General features: G+C 37.7%; 1 protein-coding gene across 3 annotated transcripts; it reads right to left on the reverse strand.

The window, feature by feature from the left end:
* Positions 1-7,983: 7,983 nt before the first annotated feature.
* LOC131155396 (uncharacterized) lies at positions 7,984-15,752 on the reverse strand. 3 transcript variants are annotated; one of them, XM_058108484.1, is made up of 8 exons: positions 15,536-15,752; positions 14,616-15,423; positions 14,226-14,296; positions 12,476-12,584; positions 11,799-11,881; positions 9,715-9,873; positions 8,616-8,714; positions 7,984-8,511 (listed from the first exon to the last, which is right to left on the reverse strand). In XM_058108484.1, the coding sequence occupies exons 2-8, from the start codon at positions 14,686-14,688 to the stop codon at positions 8,422-8,424; spliced, it is 684 nt and encodes a 227-aa protein (XP_057964467.1). In that variant the 5' UTR covers positions 14,689-15,423; positions 15,536-15,752; the 3' UTR covers positions 7,984-8,421. The 3 variants fall into 3 exon arrangements, with proteins under 3 accessions (XP_057964467.1, XP_057964468.1, XP_057964466.1); XM_058108485.1 differs by having other exon boundaries at positions 7,984-8,369; positions 15,536-15,749; XM_058108483.1 differs by having other exon boundaries at positions 7,984-8,388; positions 15,536-15,744.
* Between the last annotated feature and the right edge of the window lie 664 nt (positions 15,753-16,416).

Consider the following 16,416-nt stretch of genomic DNA (forward strand, 5'->3'; position numbering starts at 1 on the left):
AAACCTACCTCAAGTGCATCTCATGCTCCTCATAACCCCTCGAATAGTCCAGTACATCATCAATAAACACAACAACAAACTGGTCTAGGTATCGGTGGAAGACTCTGTTCATCAAGTCCATAAATACTGCAGGAGCATTCGTCAATCCAAACGGCATAACGACAAACTCGTAATGCCTGTACCGAGTCCTGAAGGCCATCTTCGAGACGTCTTCTGCTTTCACCTTCACCTAATGGTAGCCGGATCTGAGGTCAATCTTCGAATACACCCGTGTACCCTGGAGCTGGTCAAACAAATCATCGATGCGGGGTAGAGGATACTTATTCTTGATCGTCACTTTATTAATCTCCCTGTAGTCTATACACATCCTCATAGTCCCGTCTTTCTTTTTCACAAATAAAACTGGAGCTACCCACGGAGATACATTGGGTCGTATGAAGCCTTTATCTAGCAGATCCTGCAACTGACTTTTCAACTTTGCTAACTCCACTGGCGCCATCTGATAAGGTACTTTAGAGATCGGCGTCATATCAGAAGGTAAATCAATGGATAAATCTACCTCACGGTCAGGTGGCAAGCTTGGTAACTCATCTGGAAAAACATCTGTAAACTCCTTTACAACAGGCGTACTAGCAAGTTTCAATTCACTTTCCGACATCTCCTTCACCATTGCCACAAACCCCTAACAGCCACTTAGCAGTAATCTCCTGGCCTGAATAGTTGAAACTAGCTGAGGCGGGGATTGTACTCGCGATCCTACGAACTTGAATTCTGCCTTCCCCGGGAATCTAAATATCACCTCTCGTGCTCGACAATCTATGCTGACAAAATTAGCTTCTAGCCAATCCATACCAAATATAACATCAAACCCATGCATGTCAAACACTATCAGATCCGCAGACAAACTTTTTCCCTAAATATCAACTGGACAATCTCAAAGCATCCTACTACACCTCACTACCGACCCAGTTGGTGTAGATACCAACAACTCAACATCTAATGACTATGTTTCAACCCCACATAATTTAGCACATCTCGAAGACACAAACGAGTGTGTAGCTCCTGAATCAAATAATGCAATAACTTTAAAAGAAAGCATAATCACCATACCTATCACCACGTCACCTGCCGTCTTAGCCTCGCCCGGCGTCAAAGTGAACACCCTGGCTGGAACCGTATTCCTCTGCTGGCCCCCACGTGGTGCCTGGTAACTTCCCCGATATGGTCTAGGAGCTGGAACTACATCTGGTGGTGTAGGGCAATCTTGTACCATATGCCCCGGTTTACCACAGCGATAACACACTGGAACTGCATCTGGTGGGGTAGGACAGTCTCGCACCATGTGCCCCGATCTACCACAACAGTAGCACACCATACCACTAGCTCGACATTCCCCCCAATGCCTCCTGTCACAAGTCTGACAGACTGGAGGACCCTGCCCTGTTTGCACCTCACGTCCTCCCGTATCCTGTCTCCATCCTCTGCCATAGTTACCTCTCCTCCACCGACCCGGCCTGTGCCCCTGCTAGTAGCTTGTAGATGCAGATCTCTTCTTCTGTCCCTGCTCCTCTGCATCAAGACGCTCACCAACCTCAGCCAAAGCTGCCCTGTCGACCAACTCAGCGAAGTCCTGGATCCGCAGCACCACCACCTGCCTGAATATACTCTGTCTCAAGCCTCTCTTAAACTGTCTCGCCTTCTTCACCTCATCAAGAACAATGTATGGGGCGAAACGGAAGAGCTCGATGAAGCGTGCTGCGTACTGCTAAACGGATAACTATCCTTGCTTTAAACTCAGGAACTCTTCTACTTTAGCCTCCCTCATAGTAGCTGGAAAATATCTGTCAAAGAACAAATCTTTAAATTAGTCCTATGTCATGGCTATAGGAGTCACCCTCTGCTGCTCCAACAGTCTCACTGTAGTCCACCACCTCTCAGCCTCTCCTGTCAGTCTATAGGTGGCAAAGAGGACCCTTTGTTTCTCAGTACACTGTAATACAGCTAAAATCTTCTCAATCTCCTGCATCCAGTTCTCGGCGGCTATTGGATCAACTCCGCTTGAGAACGCTAGAGGATTCATCTTCGTGAACTTCTCTATGGTGCATCCATGGCCTACAGATGGACCACTCTGCTCCCTCGAACTCCTAGCGATCTCAGTCATAACCTGCTGAGCCACACTATGTAATACCGCATCAAAGTCGGTCCTAGCTGCACCTGATGGTCCTGCACCATCACTGCCACTCGCATGGGCACTATTTCCTCCTTTTGGATCCATCCTGAAACAACAAACACGACTTAGAACTTCTATCCTTATATTCTACCCACCTATCCTCATCACTATCTCAACATTTCTAAGTCATTTCTAATCCCCAGCCCGACATTCTAGGAACACAACCCGACAATAGCTTACAATGGTTTTCCTAAAATCGTCACCCCAGGAAAAACACAGAAACTACCACGGAAGTCCTGCCTATAGACTGTAGAACAAAACCTCAAATCCTTTCCTAAACTCTGGTATTGTTTCTGCTGCATTCTAAAGTCTACAGAACCTAGCAACCTAGGCTCTGATACCAATTGTAACGACCTGCTCATTTTTCACATTTTTTTTTAATAATATCATCATAAAATTAATACCACACATCTCACATTTCAGCTCAGCAGGCCACAATGCACCTGGACCCATGGGTACCAGAGATATATCAAAACATACAACAGAAGCCTACGCAGCAGAAAGTATAAAATCATATACATCTCATCATAATGTGCATAACACATACCAGACTACTACAAATGCTATCTCTCAGTATATACATCCCAAAAATAAATCTAGGGACAATTTACACAAAAATCTACCGTCCCTACCAAGACTCACCCTTCCAAAGAGGGCAAACACTGCTCTAGATCAGCGGGGCCTTTCTCGCTCTCCTATTAGGGGCTCCTGAAAAATATATAAGATTTAGGGGTGAGACACCTCTCAGTAAGGGAAATAAACTAATACTAGTGTGTGGCAACATGAGTATACCTTGTTCTACATATATCATACATATCATATCCAGTACTATTTATTAAATCTGGGAAAACATAAGTATATCAAAACATGGCAGATGATACTGCATTTTCATCACATAATATCTCATCTCATATCATAATAATAACATAAAACATCCCTGGTAGGTTAGTTGGCTGTTGTCATGTATTACCCTCATATGACTGGGTTGTGTGGCCCGAAAGCAGGACCTAACAATGATTAGCCGACCACTGCCAAGTCGATAGTCTAGTCTGTAGGTCCGATGGGTCTACCCAGACTAGTCCGTACACCAGGGGCGATAACAGCACACTTCTTGAAAATAACCACATCGACCATCCAATCTCACACCACTTTGTACAGTGGTGTTAACACAGATATCATGATCACGAAAACCATGGACACATAACAACGGTATCATGTAAGTGCTAGCCTAGACCAAGCCAACCAGGTTCTAATATCATATACATATACTAAAATCGTGATACATAAATATCTCATATCATTTATTTTCACATCAATCATATCATTTCACATATATACGTGTATCATGAAAATCGTCGGCCCGTACGCCGGTATTACACAATTTAACATAGCACGGCCCGTACGCCGGAAAATCACATAGCACAGCCCGTATGCTGGCAAATCACATAGCACGGCCCATACGCCGGCAAATCACATAGCACAGCCCGTACGCCGGCAAATCACATAGCACGGCCTGTACGCCAGCAAACACATCCATATATATATATAAACATATCGGCCCGTACGCCGGTTTTTCATCATAAAAGTCCATATCATCCACATTCCCAGAAAACAGCATTTCACAACATTTTTACTCATGCCACACATTAGATTTTTCCACATATTCAACACACGATCATTTTCATAGTATTTTTCAAATATAAAACATATATATATAAACATATACATTTCCCATAAATCAAATGATAACTATATGTATATAAGCATTTTCCAAAACAATACTAGCTTAGTTTATCCCCTTACCTGACTCCTGCAAAGCCCCTACGAAAGTCTTCCCCGCCCCCACAAGGTTCCCAACTCAACACCCTGAAAATGAATATCACAGAATTAGACTTTAGTATTTCAACGTGTATAACATTTCTTATACTACCATTAAGCCAGATTTGGCTTAAAAGCCTTATCACAACTTAGGGATGATTCCCAATCAAGCCCCTGCTAACAAAAACTCCTAATATTAAACTTTAATATTTTTATGTGTAGAATACTTTTCTCAACTGTCAAAACTCCAAATATGTCTTAAAAAGCCTTACCTCAACTCTGGGATGATTGCCAACTAGCTTTCTCCCACAATCCGCTCCAGGAGATTTGAAGAGAACTCCGCTAGGAGCATCGTGGGGACTTCGGATCGTCGATCCGGTGTAAAAATAGCCCAAAATGATGAGAGAGAGAGAAAGAGAGAGAGAGAGAGAGAGAGAGAGAGAGAGAGAGAGAGAGAGAGAGAGAGAGCCGAAGGGGAGAGAGAGGGAGAGTTGGCATCTTTAAGAAGCTTTAAAATCCAGATTTCATATATATAAAACAGAGGATTTCATCGACGAGCCCGTTCTTTGTCGACGAGTCCTTCACAAATTTCGTCAACGAGGCCCAGTATTCGTCGACGAAATTCAGGCTGCCTCAGAACCCCTCTCGGTATTTTCTCGTCGACGAAGTCCTGTGTTCGTCGACAAATTCTCTTAAGCCTTCGTCGACGAAACCCTGTGTTCGTCGACGAAGCTTGGCAGCTTCCCTTCTTTCCCAACTTCCATTTCCCTTTTCTTTTATCATTTAAATTTCATTTAAAATCCGAGTCGTTACACCTATAGCTTGATTTTATTGTGCAAAATATTTCTAACAAGCTATATTATTATTTCAAAGAACTCTTGTGCTTGATACAATTTGAGAAAATACTTTTGAGTTCGTTTGAATATTTGATTAGCATCTTCGAAATCCTAATTTATTATTGAGATTTGATATATACTGTTTCAAAGAAATAACTTGATTAAAACACTCTTGAATATTATTGTGATCGTATCTTGTTGAGTATTATTTGCACAATATATACACATCACCGAGCTTACATTTCCGACATTATTGATGTGTATATGATTGATTAAGTATACTGCGCATATTGGGTTACATATCCACTTTACATGAAAGCATAATCACTGTACCATTTGATTTTATACACATTTGTTGTACTCCAGGAACAAGCCTGAAGAGGGAGACTAGCCCTATGAAATAGTCCTAGATTGGCTTAGACGGTTAGAAAAGCTAGGTGCGTCATCCTAGTAAGGCGTGTCAGTTGAAGTCAGCCCCTTGAATTGACCTAAGTGTAATCGGTGCCGCTCCACCCTTAAGTGAGTCTTTAGTGGAATCCCCGGGCTTGCAAGCTAAAGGTGGGGACGTAAGCATAGTTGGCCGAACCCCAATAACATATCGTGTGTTTGTTTATATTTCTGTACTTTATATTTATCGCACGTGTATATTATAGTGTGAATGATGCGTATGATTTAATTTCCACATTATATTTATCTGCACATTTAGAACTACATAGACAGATCCTAGGTTGTGAATGTATTGATACTATTTAGGTCAAACTTAGGAAAAAATTTTAAAATTCCAATTCATCTCCCCCCCCCCCCCCCCCCCCTTTTTCTTGGAAATACATCAAAGCTAACAGTTATCACAATTTTAAATATCTCCTTTATTTTTGTATATAGGTATTAAAGTGTTTTTCCTCCATTCATCTGGCATTTTCTTAGTATTTACAATTATATTAAATAAATCGGTTAACTATATAATTCCGTTATCACCCAAGCATTTCCAAACTTCAATTGGGATGTTATCTAATCCTATAGATTTCTCATTTTTCATCTTTTTTAGTACAAACTTAACTTCGTCAACTCTAATTTTGCGTATAAATCTTATATTTCTAGTCTTTTTCTCATTTGATAATTTTAAGTTTAAGTCTTCTATTTGGTTTTTGTTAAACAACTTACTAAAGAATTCTTTAATATCTTCGTCCTTAATCAAGACAATATCATCCTCACTTTTTATACATTTTACATTTCATAAATCTTTGCTCTTCCTTTCTCTAACATTAGCAAGTTTAAATATATATCTCTTTCCCCTTCTTTTGTACCTAATCTATCATACAAACTATTAAATGATATATATTTAACTTCACTAACGGCATTTTTTGCTTCTTTTCTTGCCTCCTTATATTTTTCAAAGTTATCTCTATTTCTACATTTTTGCCACGTTTTATACCAAATTCTTTTTGTCTTTATGATTTTTTGTACATCTTTATCCCAACACCAACTCTCTTTGCTATTCAAGAATCTTCCCATTGATCCACCTAAAATCTCTTTTGCTATCTTTTTAATAGAGTTAGCTAATCTATTCCAAAGAGTATTTGTATCTATCCCATTCTCTAAGGTCCAATCCCCATCTTTGATTATTTTATCTTTAAATTTTATTATAGTTTCTCCTTTTAGGTTCCACCATCTAGTTTTCCTACATTGGTTTATCTTATCTTTTTTCTTCCATTTTTTAATACATATATCTAACACTAAAACTCTATGTTGTGTGGTTAGGTTTTCACCTGAAATAACTTTACAATCCTCACATGATAAACGATCTACCCTTCTAGTAAAAAAAAAAAAATCTATTTGACTTCTATTTTGTCCACTTTTAAAGGTTATTAAGTGTTATTCTCTCTTCTTAAAGTAAGTATTCATTATACTAAAATCATATGACATAGCAAAGTCTAAGATTATCTCCCTAGACTCATTTTTGTTTCCATATCCATATCCTCTATATATCCTCTCATAAATTTTACTATCTCTTCCATCGTGTCCATTCAAATCTCTTTCTATAAATATTTTCTCAGTCTTTGGTATGCCTTGTATAATATTATTCATATCTTTCCAAAATTCTCTCTTAAGATTTTATGTTAAGCCAACTTGAGGAGCATAAGCACTAATGATATTTATTATCTCTTGTCCTAATACCATCTTGATTTTTATAATTCTATCACTTACTCTAGTTACATCCACAACACTATCTTTTAAGTTTTTGTCTATAATAATATCTACTTCATTCTTATATTTTTCTTTACCAGTGTACCAAAGTTTAAATCCTAATTTATCGATTTTTCTAACTTTCTCCCCCACCCACTTAGTCTCTTGAAGACAAATTATATTAATTATTCTTTTATCATTGTATCTACAATTTCCATGCCCGTAAGTGTCCCTATATTCCAAGTTACTAATCTAATCCTAGTTTCCTAAACTAAAGTCTTTACCTACCCACGTCCATAATGATGCAGGAACCCTCGCATATTTGATATCATACTCGGGTGCCGACACGACGCGTCGCTTCGGGACAACGATCTAGCCCACCCTTGCCCACTTTTCGCTACATCCGAATGGTTCAAGTACAACGCGTCGCTCATAAAGGACGCCCCAGCAAATATTCGATAAAATAAGGATTCATATCATAGTGATCTGACAAATTTTACCTTGACTATCAGCTACCTAATGCAACCCTCCTCCTTAACCCAAACTTGAGACCAACTATTTGTGAAAAAATTAGGACATTACGCGCATCACAAGCGGAGTTAATTTCACATAGTACGTATACTAAAAAATCTTTAACTTCTAAAATAATTGAAGCTCCAGTTATATGAAGCATCTTTTATTTTACAAAATTATAATAAATCAAAATAGATTAATATCTCACCAAAATTAGACCAAAATGATTAACATTGCAATATGGAATGCAAAGAGACAACAATATTCTTCTTAAATAAACATCCCCTACCCATGAATTTTAAGTCTTTAATCTTGCCTTAGGCCATGCAAGTCAGTGGGGTGGTACCAAAATTTGCTTTTGTTTTTATTTAGAGAGAGAGAGAGAGAGAGAGAGAGGATACAGGAGATAATGCCCGAAAATGTCCATTAAAACCAATACAAGAAAACAAATTTTTAAATTCAGAGTCTAGGTTGTTGTTCTCAGAAAGACATTCACGAGACACTGAATGGCATTCTAAAAGCCGCAATCAAATGAATCAGGTGAAATACGGTGACCCTGTTGCCAACTGAGGCAGATTAAATGTACAATACATCCAAACATTAATAAACCTTTATCTTCTTTATTTATTAACAAGATGGGGACCTTCCTGGCTACCAGATCCCTTCCTTGGACATTTTCAGAAAATGGGACAGGGTCACCGCTGGGAGCTCAGCAGAACCATTCTTCTTCTTCTTCATTATCCTCGTCCTCTTTGAAGAGCCTGCACCCTTCGACTCACCAACTGTTACTGAGACCAAGTCATAGAACTGTTTGACGATGACCAAGTTTTCAAACAAACATTAGATATTAACTAGAAATAATAGGTCATATGAAAACAACTCTCTCTCTCTCTCTCTCTCTACACGCATATTTGCATAGTTTTCCACCTTCTGAAAATAATACACAGAACATCCACAATATTATCAGGAATTCAGGATTCTACCAAGAGGCCACTAATGGAAAATGCTTTCAGACTGTCCAGAAAACAATTTACCTCGCAAACGCCATGCAGCAATAACCTCTGAAAAGGATCTTGAACATGTAGCACCAAAACATCTTCTCGACTCTCCTTAATGAATGCCCGCAAGCATTCCTGGGGAAAAAAATTGCGGATTAAAATTTTTGATGACAGGAGCCTGGAGGAAATATCCACATTTACCATCCAAAACTGTAGAATACAGACAGGGAAAATATATATACATTTGAAGATTAAAATTTTCAACAACAGGGCCCCTGAGGAAATATGACAATTACTATCCAAAACAGTAGAATACAAAGACGGAAAAGAAAACAAAAAAAAAACTGGATTACTGTTGTGCACACACTATTGCTGCAGATAATTCATCAAAGTATTAGGCTGGAGAAACTGCACGCAGTCAGTCAACCCATCTTCTGCAAATCACGTAGTTTTATAGAGTCTAAAATTAGAAAAAAAATCTAATTTTGTACTCTCAATGATGATGGCTTCATCCCCTGCCACAGCAACATCTCTCTTCCTTCTGTTGTTGACAAGCATGTTTCCTATCCATGTCTATGGACTTAACCAGAAAAACAAAACTGAGCATAAAAGAAATAGTCAAGACTTGAGAGACAGTTAATCCAAATTGACCCAAATTTGGGCCAGATAAACCACGGATTACTACTTGCACCTTCGCTTAGCCCAAAATAAATTTTCTTTTCTTATCCATGTATTTTTTGAAGACTATAATATACATAAAAAAAAACAATAAAAATATAATATATAGTAAAGCTGGTTTTCAAATGCAACCACTGGTGCATTAAACACTAACTACACCACCTAACAAATGGCTAGTGCATGGTTAAGCTCAGTTTAGATGTTAAAATTTCTCTAATTCTGCTCCCTTCTCTTAGAAAAGCAGCTATACTAAAATTATGAATGTTCTGCTCCAGGCCACTTCAAACTAGCTCAGGTATACAAATGGCTGAACTAGATTGAGCGTGGAGTCTTGGACTAGGTACCTCCTCCACCAACAAAAAATAAAGGCAAATAGTAGAAAAAAGTCTCAATTGTTGGCTGAGAACCAATAAAAATTTAAAGAGAGAAAAATTTGCATTTTATCATGCATATTCACCTCATAGCCCTCAATAAGTTCTGAAAGAAAGCTCCGACGGAGCGCTTCTCTTGTTCTGCAATCTACTCGATGCCACGCATTCAAAACAGCCACCCTATTGCCATCAATACAACCTTTCTTCTTTGATGGAGAGTTTTTCAGGGCTTCAATCATGCGGGCCTACGACAAATAAACAAAAAATACCAATCATAGCACGTCCTACATTTCATGCCCTCAAGGCCATAAAGTGTTAACAAAATTATCTAAGCAACATAAGTACATGTAAAATTTATATATATTCCAACAAATTTACCAAAAGTATACATGGATTCTATTTTATAAACAACAAAAAATATTAAGATAAGAAAGAGAGACACGAAGAGACGAGGCATCCCCACAAGCTAGAAATAAAAAAGAAAGACTAGAAATTCAACAATACCATGAGTAATGAATTATTTCTCTCCAGTCTGCCTCCAAATAACTCAGAAAAACCCCTCTCAAAAAAACCATTCGAAAAACAAAAAAGCAAGATGGCGAAGGCCATGCTGCTCAATATCAAACTTGTGGAAGTAATGAGGCCCACAAAGATGCTGCCATTATGCTCCAATCAAATATACCAAATAATTGCAAAAACAGAGGGCAAAGGGCAAACATTCCGAAGATGGGGGATAAAACATCGAACAATCCAAGTGAAAGTCTTTATTTTGGAGGGATCTTAGTTTTGCAAATAAAAGAATACAGAAGTATAGGAAGAGCATTAGGAACATGAGTCAAATGAGTGAAGACTTGCAAAAGTGACTACAAATTAACTTCTTAAGAAGCATAATATTCAGTGAAATCAAGGGAAAAAAAATGGAATATGCATATTCAAAATGTATATTCTTGAAAACAATTTGAAATGTTCATATAAATAAAAGACTAATAGTGACGATTCAAATATTCACATTTAATTATAGTAATGAATTAACTTCTTTGGCCTTTGCAGCATGAAAAATGATTTGACTATATAACTTTTTCCAACTTCAGAAAGTAGCAATGCATTCAAGTGAAGGTATGCCTGACAATAAGATATTATATTTTGGCTACGCACTGCAGTTGGCATAAATGTATATTAACTATTTAACAAAAACATAACACCATATATTGAAAGGATCCCATTTGTAAGCCCATGCTTCTTTCTTTTCTTCATCATCCCAAGGAATTCTAATTTGTTATATTCAATTCTAGTTGTCATAGCAACAGTAGTAAAAGTAGCCAATTTTTTAAGTGATGTTCCTTGCACAGGTGCATTTTATGAAGTAAAATTTGAGGGCCTATTTTGGTTTACAAATCATTTTCATTTTGAAGAATAGGGAAAAAGAACTTTTTTTAAAAAAAAAAAGAAAAAAGGGTGGGAGGAAAATATTACCCTTCTTGAAAATTTAGAGAGCAGCTTTTCACTGTTCTATAAAAGTGGCTTGTCTACAAGAACATTCGCTCAAACACGCAAGTTGCCAAAAAAATGGTTTACCAAATGTATTTTTTGTTTGCCTTCCTTTTTCCCCTGATTTTAGAAAACAATAAACAGAAAATAAAATGGAGAGATAGGCCCTTAAAAATTCAGAGCCGAAAAAAAAACTCCAATGACAGAACCACAATCAATTGCTGGGAGGACAAAGAAGGAAATTCAAGAGAAGATAACCTACCCCTGGAAATGCATTCAGTGTGGACCATTATCATGATATTCATACAAATTATAAACAAGAAAAAGAAAAAATAATATAGCTCTCCACGATAATTTGCCTATCCTAGGTAAGAAAAAAAAGTGTTGTCCTGCATACACATACCATGGTTCATACAAGAAGAGGGAGCAGCCATTTAACAAAGATAAAAATATATACATTATGAAAAATTATTTGAACAAAACCTATGATTTGCATTTCCATGGTTCATCCAATAAAGCCTGTGCCACCACAAGATGTGACAAAGATTTACACTTTCCCATTTCAAAAACTGTTTTTTTGAAGAGGAAGACATCAAGGCATAGAATTATCTCTGCAACTATAAAAATACAAGGCTCATTGGTTAAGTGAAATGTGATTTAATATACAAGGAAAGCAAAATACCTCTTTATCCATGTCTATATTCCTAAATTTGTCCCATTCCCCCACATTTGTCATGCAAAATGGTGACAACGGAGCATCATCACCTGTAAAATAAACCCCATATAAACAATTTTCACAAGACATGACGGCAGCAATTGCCATTATAAAAATCACGGTAAAGTGATCATAATATCATTTTTTTTTTCTTTCTAATAGGAAGCTTGTTCCTTGTCAGGTTTATGCTTTTCTCTCTAAATAAATTTCTTTTACTATCAGAAAATAAAAAGCATTGGAATGCATGGGAAGATGCTTTCTTCCTGTCTAGATTACCAATTGAAGTGTTTATTAGTAAAAAAGCAGCATAGGCAGAATAAGGACCAAAGTAAGAAAGAATCCAGAACACATCAAATAACATTTGAAATCTTAATGATAAAAATCCAAAAAAATAAAAATAAAAAGGACAAAAGGGCAAAACATTGAAACAACATTAACTACCAACGACATGTTTCACACAATATGCATTAGTACCAACAATGTCCAACCTGTTCTGAATTAAAAGCTTACTATTGGAAACCAAATATGCCAATGCATCACAAATAAGAATTACATCCATTGACACTCAAAAAGAAGTGATTTATGTGCCTATGACTCCATGGAATAAATAACGAGAAGATTATTTCTTTCTGGTGTACCCTTACCCCAAGGCGGTGGAGCAAATAAGCCTCTAATTTCTTCTCCATTTAAACGTGGAACAAGTTCCATTAATAATCGATCATTTAACCATCTGCGAGATCTTCGATTGCTAACCTACAACAAGCAAATGGGTTAACTACTCCATTTAAATGTGGAACAAGTTCCATTAATATTCGGTCGTTTAACCATCCGCGTGATCATCAATTGCTAACCTACAACAAGTAAATGGGTTAACTACAAAATTCTCTCCAAACTTATTGTTTTGATGCATGAATAGAACTTGCCATAATTTTGGGCCAGAAAAAATTAAAATTCACAAAGAAAATAAAAACTAAAGTCACAAAGAATGGCCAATATAATCATTTGAACATTCAAAGAGCATGCCTGTCAAAAAAATCAATACTACTCTGATTCTAGATCCTACTCAAATGACAGCTCCCCAATCATTACTATTTGGCTGAAAATACCTAAAGGGCTCTCTTTCCTCTTCCTAAGCTCACAAAAAATCAATATTTTTTCCAGAAATTCTATTGATTGCGCAGGAAAAAATATAATTGAATTTTATTGATAAGAAAAAAAAAAAAATTGAAGATAGCGTAAGATATCTCCCCGAAAAAGAAAATGCAGAGTAGAAAGAAGTAACAGAAGAGGGGAAAAACTCGAACATTATGAAGAGGGCTTTAGCAAAATAGAATCAGGATACAAAACTGAAAATCTTATCCTAAGGTTACTAAATGTGGAAATCAAGAAATATTAGTCATGAAATTCTAATGAACCCTGCAATTTCATACTGAATAGCATTATAGCAGTGTATCTCAGATCTGGGACATCCTAAGAAAGGGGTAACTTTACATATATGAGGCTTGACATAAGGACACTAAAACCAGTATTAACATAAATCTTGTGATCACCAGAGTGAAAAAAAAATAAAAAATTGTACCCATCTCAACCCCTCTTCATACAGATTCAGCCTAATATGACACAAATTAGGGCACAGCACTACTTAGAATAGTGATCAAGCCAAATTAGGGCCCTGCTGTGCTGCAATCTGATCAGTTGGAATAATAGTGATAGATGATATTAAAAACTTTCAAAAAATTTAAAAAAAAAAAACAAAAACAAAAACAAAAAAAAGAAAGCACGTTTAAATGCATTATCATAAAACTCAAAGGTGAGTTATACAGTAAAATCAAATTGAAATCAAAATAGAATGCTTAGTTCAATTGAGCAGATTTTTTTTTATTAGCAAAAGTTGATTTGAGTAATATTCTTTATGGACTGGCCAGGCACTCTAAAACAAGTGGAACGTTTAACTATTCAGTATTAAACTATACAACTCGGCTGCACACAAGGAGGCCTTTTCACAAACAGTTTGTGTGCAAGAATCAGCATCTCTGTAATTAGTTATGATTGTTTATTGTATTATTCCTTTTTCTGTTTCATATATTCTTTTTGTAACAAATTGTTTCAGTTACACAATATTCCTTTTTTGCTGTATTTATACACTGGTTAATTAATGAGAACAGTGCGAGAACATTTTCCAAATACAGTCTCCTGCTCTCTGCCTTCTTCTTCTCGCCTGCTAACATTCAGCAATTACTCTAATCGATTCAAGTTATCAAGTAATCAAGCAAAGAAACAATGAGCTTAACCAATTACCTAAACAGACTCGAAACATGTGAAGCGTCTTTATAACAAACTCTGCTCCAGCAACTCCAGCATAAATAATTGAAATAAAAAGGGAAAGAAAATTACTCTTCCAGTTAAGCTCTCGAGAAATTCGATTTTCTTCTCAATTGATAGTCCTCGGGATTTCGTATTCTCTCCTGTTGAGAACACGAAATTTCAATAAATTTCCTTAATTGCTACACAAATTCTACAATTTTAATAAACAATATAGGAAACATTACGATAAATCTCAACCAAAAAAACAACAAAAACATTAATTTGCAAATTTTAAAATAAAAACAGACGGAGAACCAAAAATCCGAGCTCCCCCAACATCCTAGCTTCATAAATAAGTACAGAGCAGAAGATCACAGATATACGAATATATCGTCAGGTTCTTCAATTCCGTAAGCACAAAGAGAGAGAGAGAGAGAGAGAGAGAGAGAGAGAGAGAGAGAGAGAGAGAGAGAAATGCACCCTTTTGATCGTCAAAGAGGGGAGATGAGAGGAGTACGACTTCCTCGCTCTGCAGAACCTCTGGAGCCGCCATGTTTATCAACAAGCAGATCTGGTCTTCACCGGAGAGAGGTAGCTGAGGAGGAATGAGTCGAATGACTACACGGAACGCACCCGTCCGAAAACCCAGATGCGGATTGAAGAATATACGGGTGTGGTGCTGGAGACGACTCACAGGGATTAGGCGATGTTTGGTTCAAAATTACTTATCCCAACCACGGCAATAGGCAGTTTTTTCCTGTTTTATAATTAAAATAAAATAAAATATTAAATAATACTCTATTTGGGAAAAAATTTTCCAAAAGAATGCTCACGTAATCTCGCAGCTTGACGCTGCTAGATTTGTTGACAAATGAGAAAGTGACGCGTGGCACGAGCAGGAGTTTGAGATTTAAACAAATCTCGCCGCACCAAGCAGCGAGATTTAAAGCTCATGAACGAATGGGAAGGTGAAGCACGGTGCAGTTTGAAAAACAAATCTCGCAAGTTAGTCCTGCGAGATTTCCATGATTGGCGCTACGAGATTTGTTGACGAATGAGAAAGTGACGCGTGGCACGAGCAGGAGTTTGAGATTTAAACAAATCTCGCAGCACCAAACAGCGAGATTTAAAGCTTATGAACGAATGGGAAGGTGAAACGCGGTGCAGTTTGAGAAACAAATCTCGCAAGTTAGTCCTGCAAGATTTCCATGGTTGCTTCCGGCCTTCCTCCTCGGCCGGCCGTTGCGCCAGCTTCTGGTATTCTGGCCATTGCTCTTCTGCCTTCCTCCTATCGAAAATTAATTAATAAAGTCAGACACTTCCATAGCTAGCTATATAGCTGAATGTCTACATTGATTATTGAATACTACTGTAGGAGTAAGCAGCGTGGAATCACTAACCACGCCAGCAGCTCCCCCCTCTCCGCAGCTCTCTCCCATATCCCAAGCCTCGGCCACAACCACCTGCTCCATACCAGAAATCCTCCACACCACTCCAGCTGCCAAGACCCTTCTGCCTCACCTGCAGATCTACAGCACCACCATCATCTCCTTCACCACGCCAACCCGAAAGCTATCCTCTTTGCCCTCGCGTTCGGGTCCACTGTGTTCGAAGTTTTTTTTTATTTCCTCCATCTGGGTAAGTTAGTTGGTTTTATTTTTATTTCTGATCATGAGGCTCAGTCAAAATGGTTTGCAGTTGGGTGGTTGTGAATGGATTTTTCTATAAAAAAATCTACCCTATGCACTGCTGTGATTCAAAAGCACCCACCACCTATTTGATAAAATGCCCAAATCAGTGCCTATTCCCCTGCACATGTGCTGAAAGGCCAATGGGTCGGCGTCATCCAACTCCATTTTTTTCTCCACTGAGTGACTTTATTAATTAATTTCCGGCCGGAAGAAGGCAGCAATGGCCAGAATATCAGAAGCTGGTGCAAACGGCCGGCAGAGGAGGAAGGCTTAGAGAGAAGCAGCCATGCAAATCTCGCAGGACTAACCTGCGAGATTTGTTTCTCAAACTCTTGCGCCATGCGTCACCTTTCCATTCGTCCATGAGTTTTAAATCTTGCAGCTTTGTGCTGCGAGATTACGTGAGCATTAGTTTGGGAAATTTTTTCCCAAATAGAGTATTATTTTATATTTTATTTTGTTTTAATTATAAAACTGGAAAAAACTCCGGCAATAGGTGAGACGTGGACTAGGCATCAATTTCCGTACCAAGAAAATGCTACTGTACCGAGCTGTTGCCGGATGAATTCATTAATGCAATTTACAAAACA

The sequence above is a fragment of the Malania oleifera genome, chromosome 5, assembly GCF_029873635.1.
Source record: "Malania oleifera isolate guangnan ecotype guangnan chromosome 5, ASM2987363v1, whole genome shotgun sequence".
NCBI classification, from domain to species: Eukaryota; Viridiplantae; Streptophyta; class Magnoliopsida; order Santalales; family Ximeniaceae; genus Malania; species Malania oleifera.

Coding starts and splice junctions, on each gene's coding strand:
- LOC131155396 (XM_058108483.1), bottom strand. CDS start 14,688: ATGGCGGCTCCAGAGGTTCTGCAGAGCGAGGAAGTCGTACTCCTCTCA. Junction 14,297..14,615: donor CCTCTTTGACGATCAAAAGG/GTGCATTTCTCT, acceptor TGTTCTCAACAG/GAGAGAATACGAAATCCCGA. Junction 8,715..9,714: donor AACTTATTGAGGGCTATGAG/GTGAATATGCAT, acceptor TTTTTTCCCCAG/GAATGCTTGCGGGCATTCAT.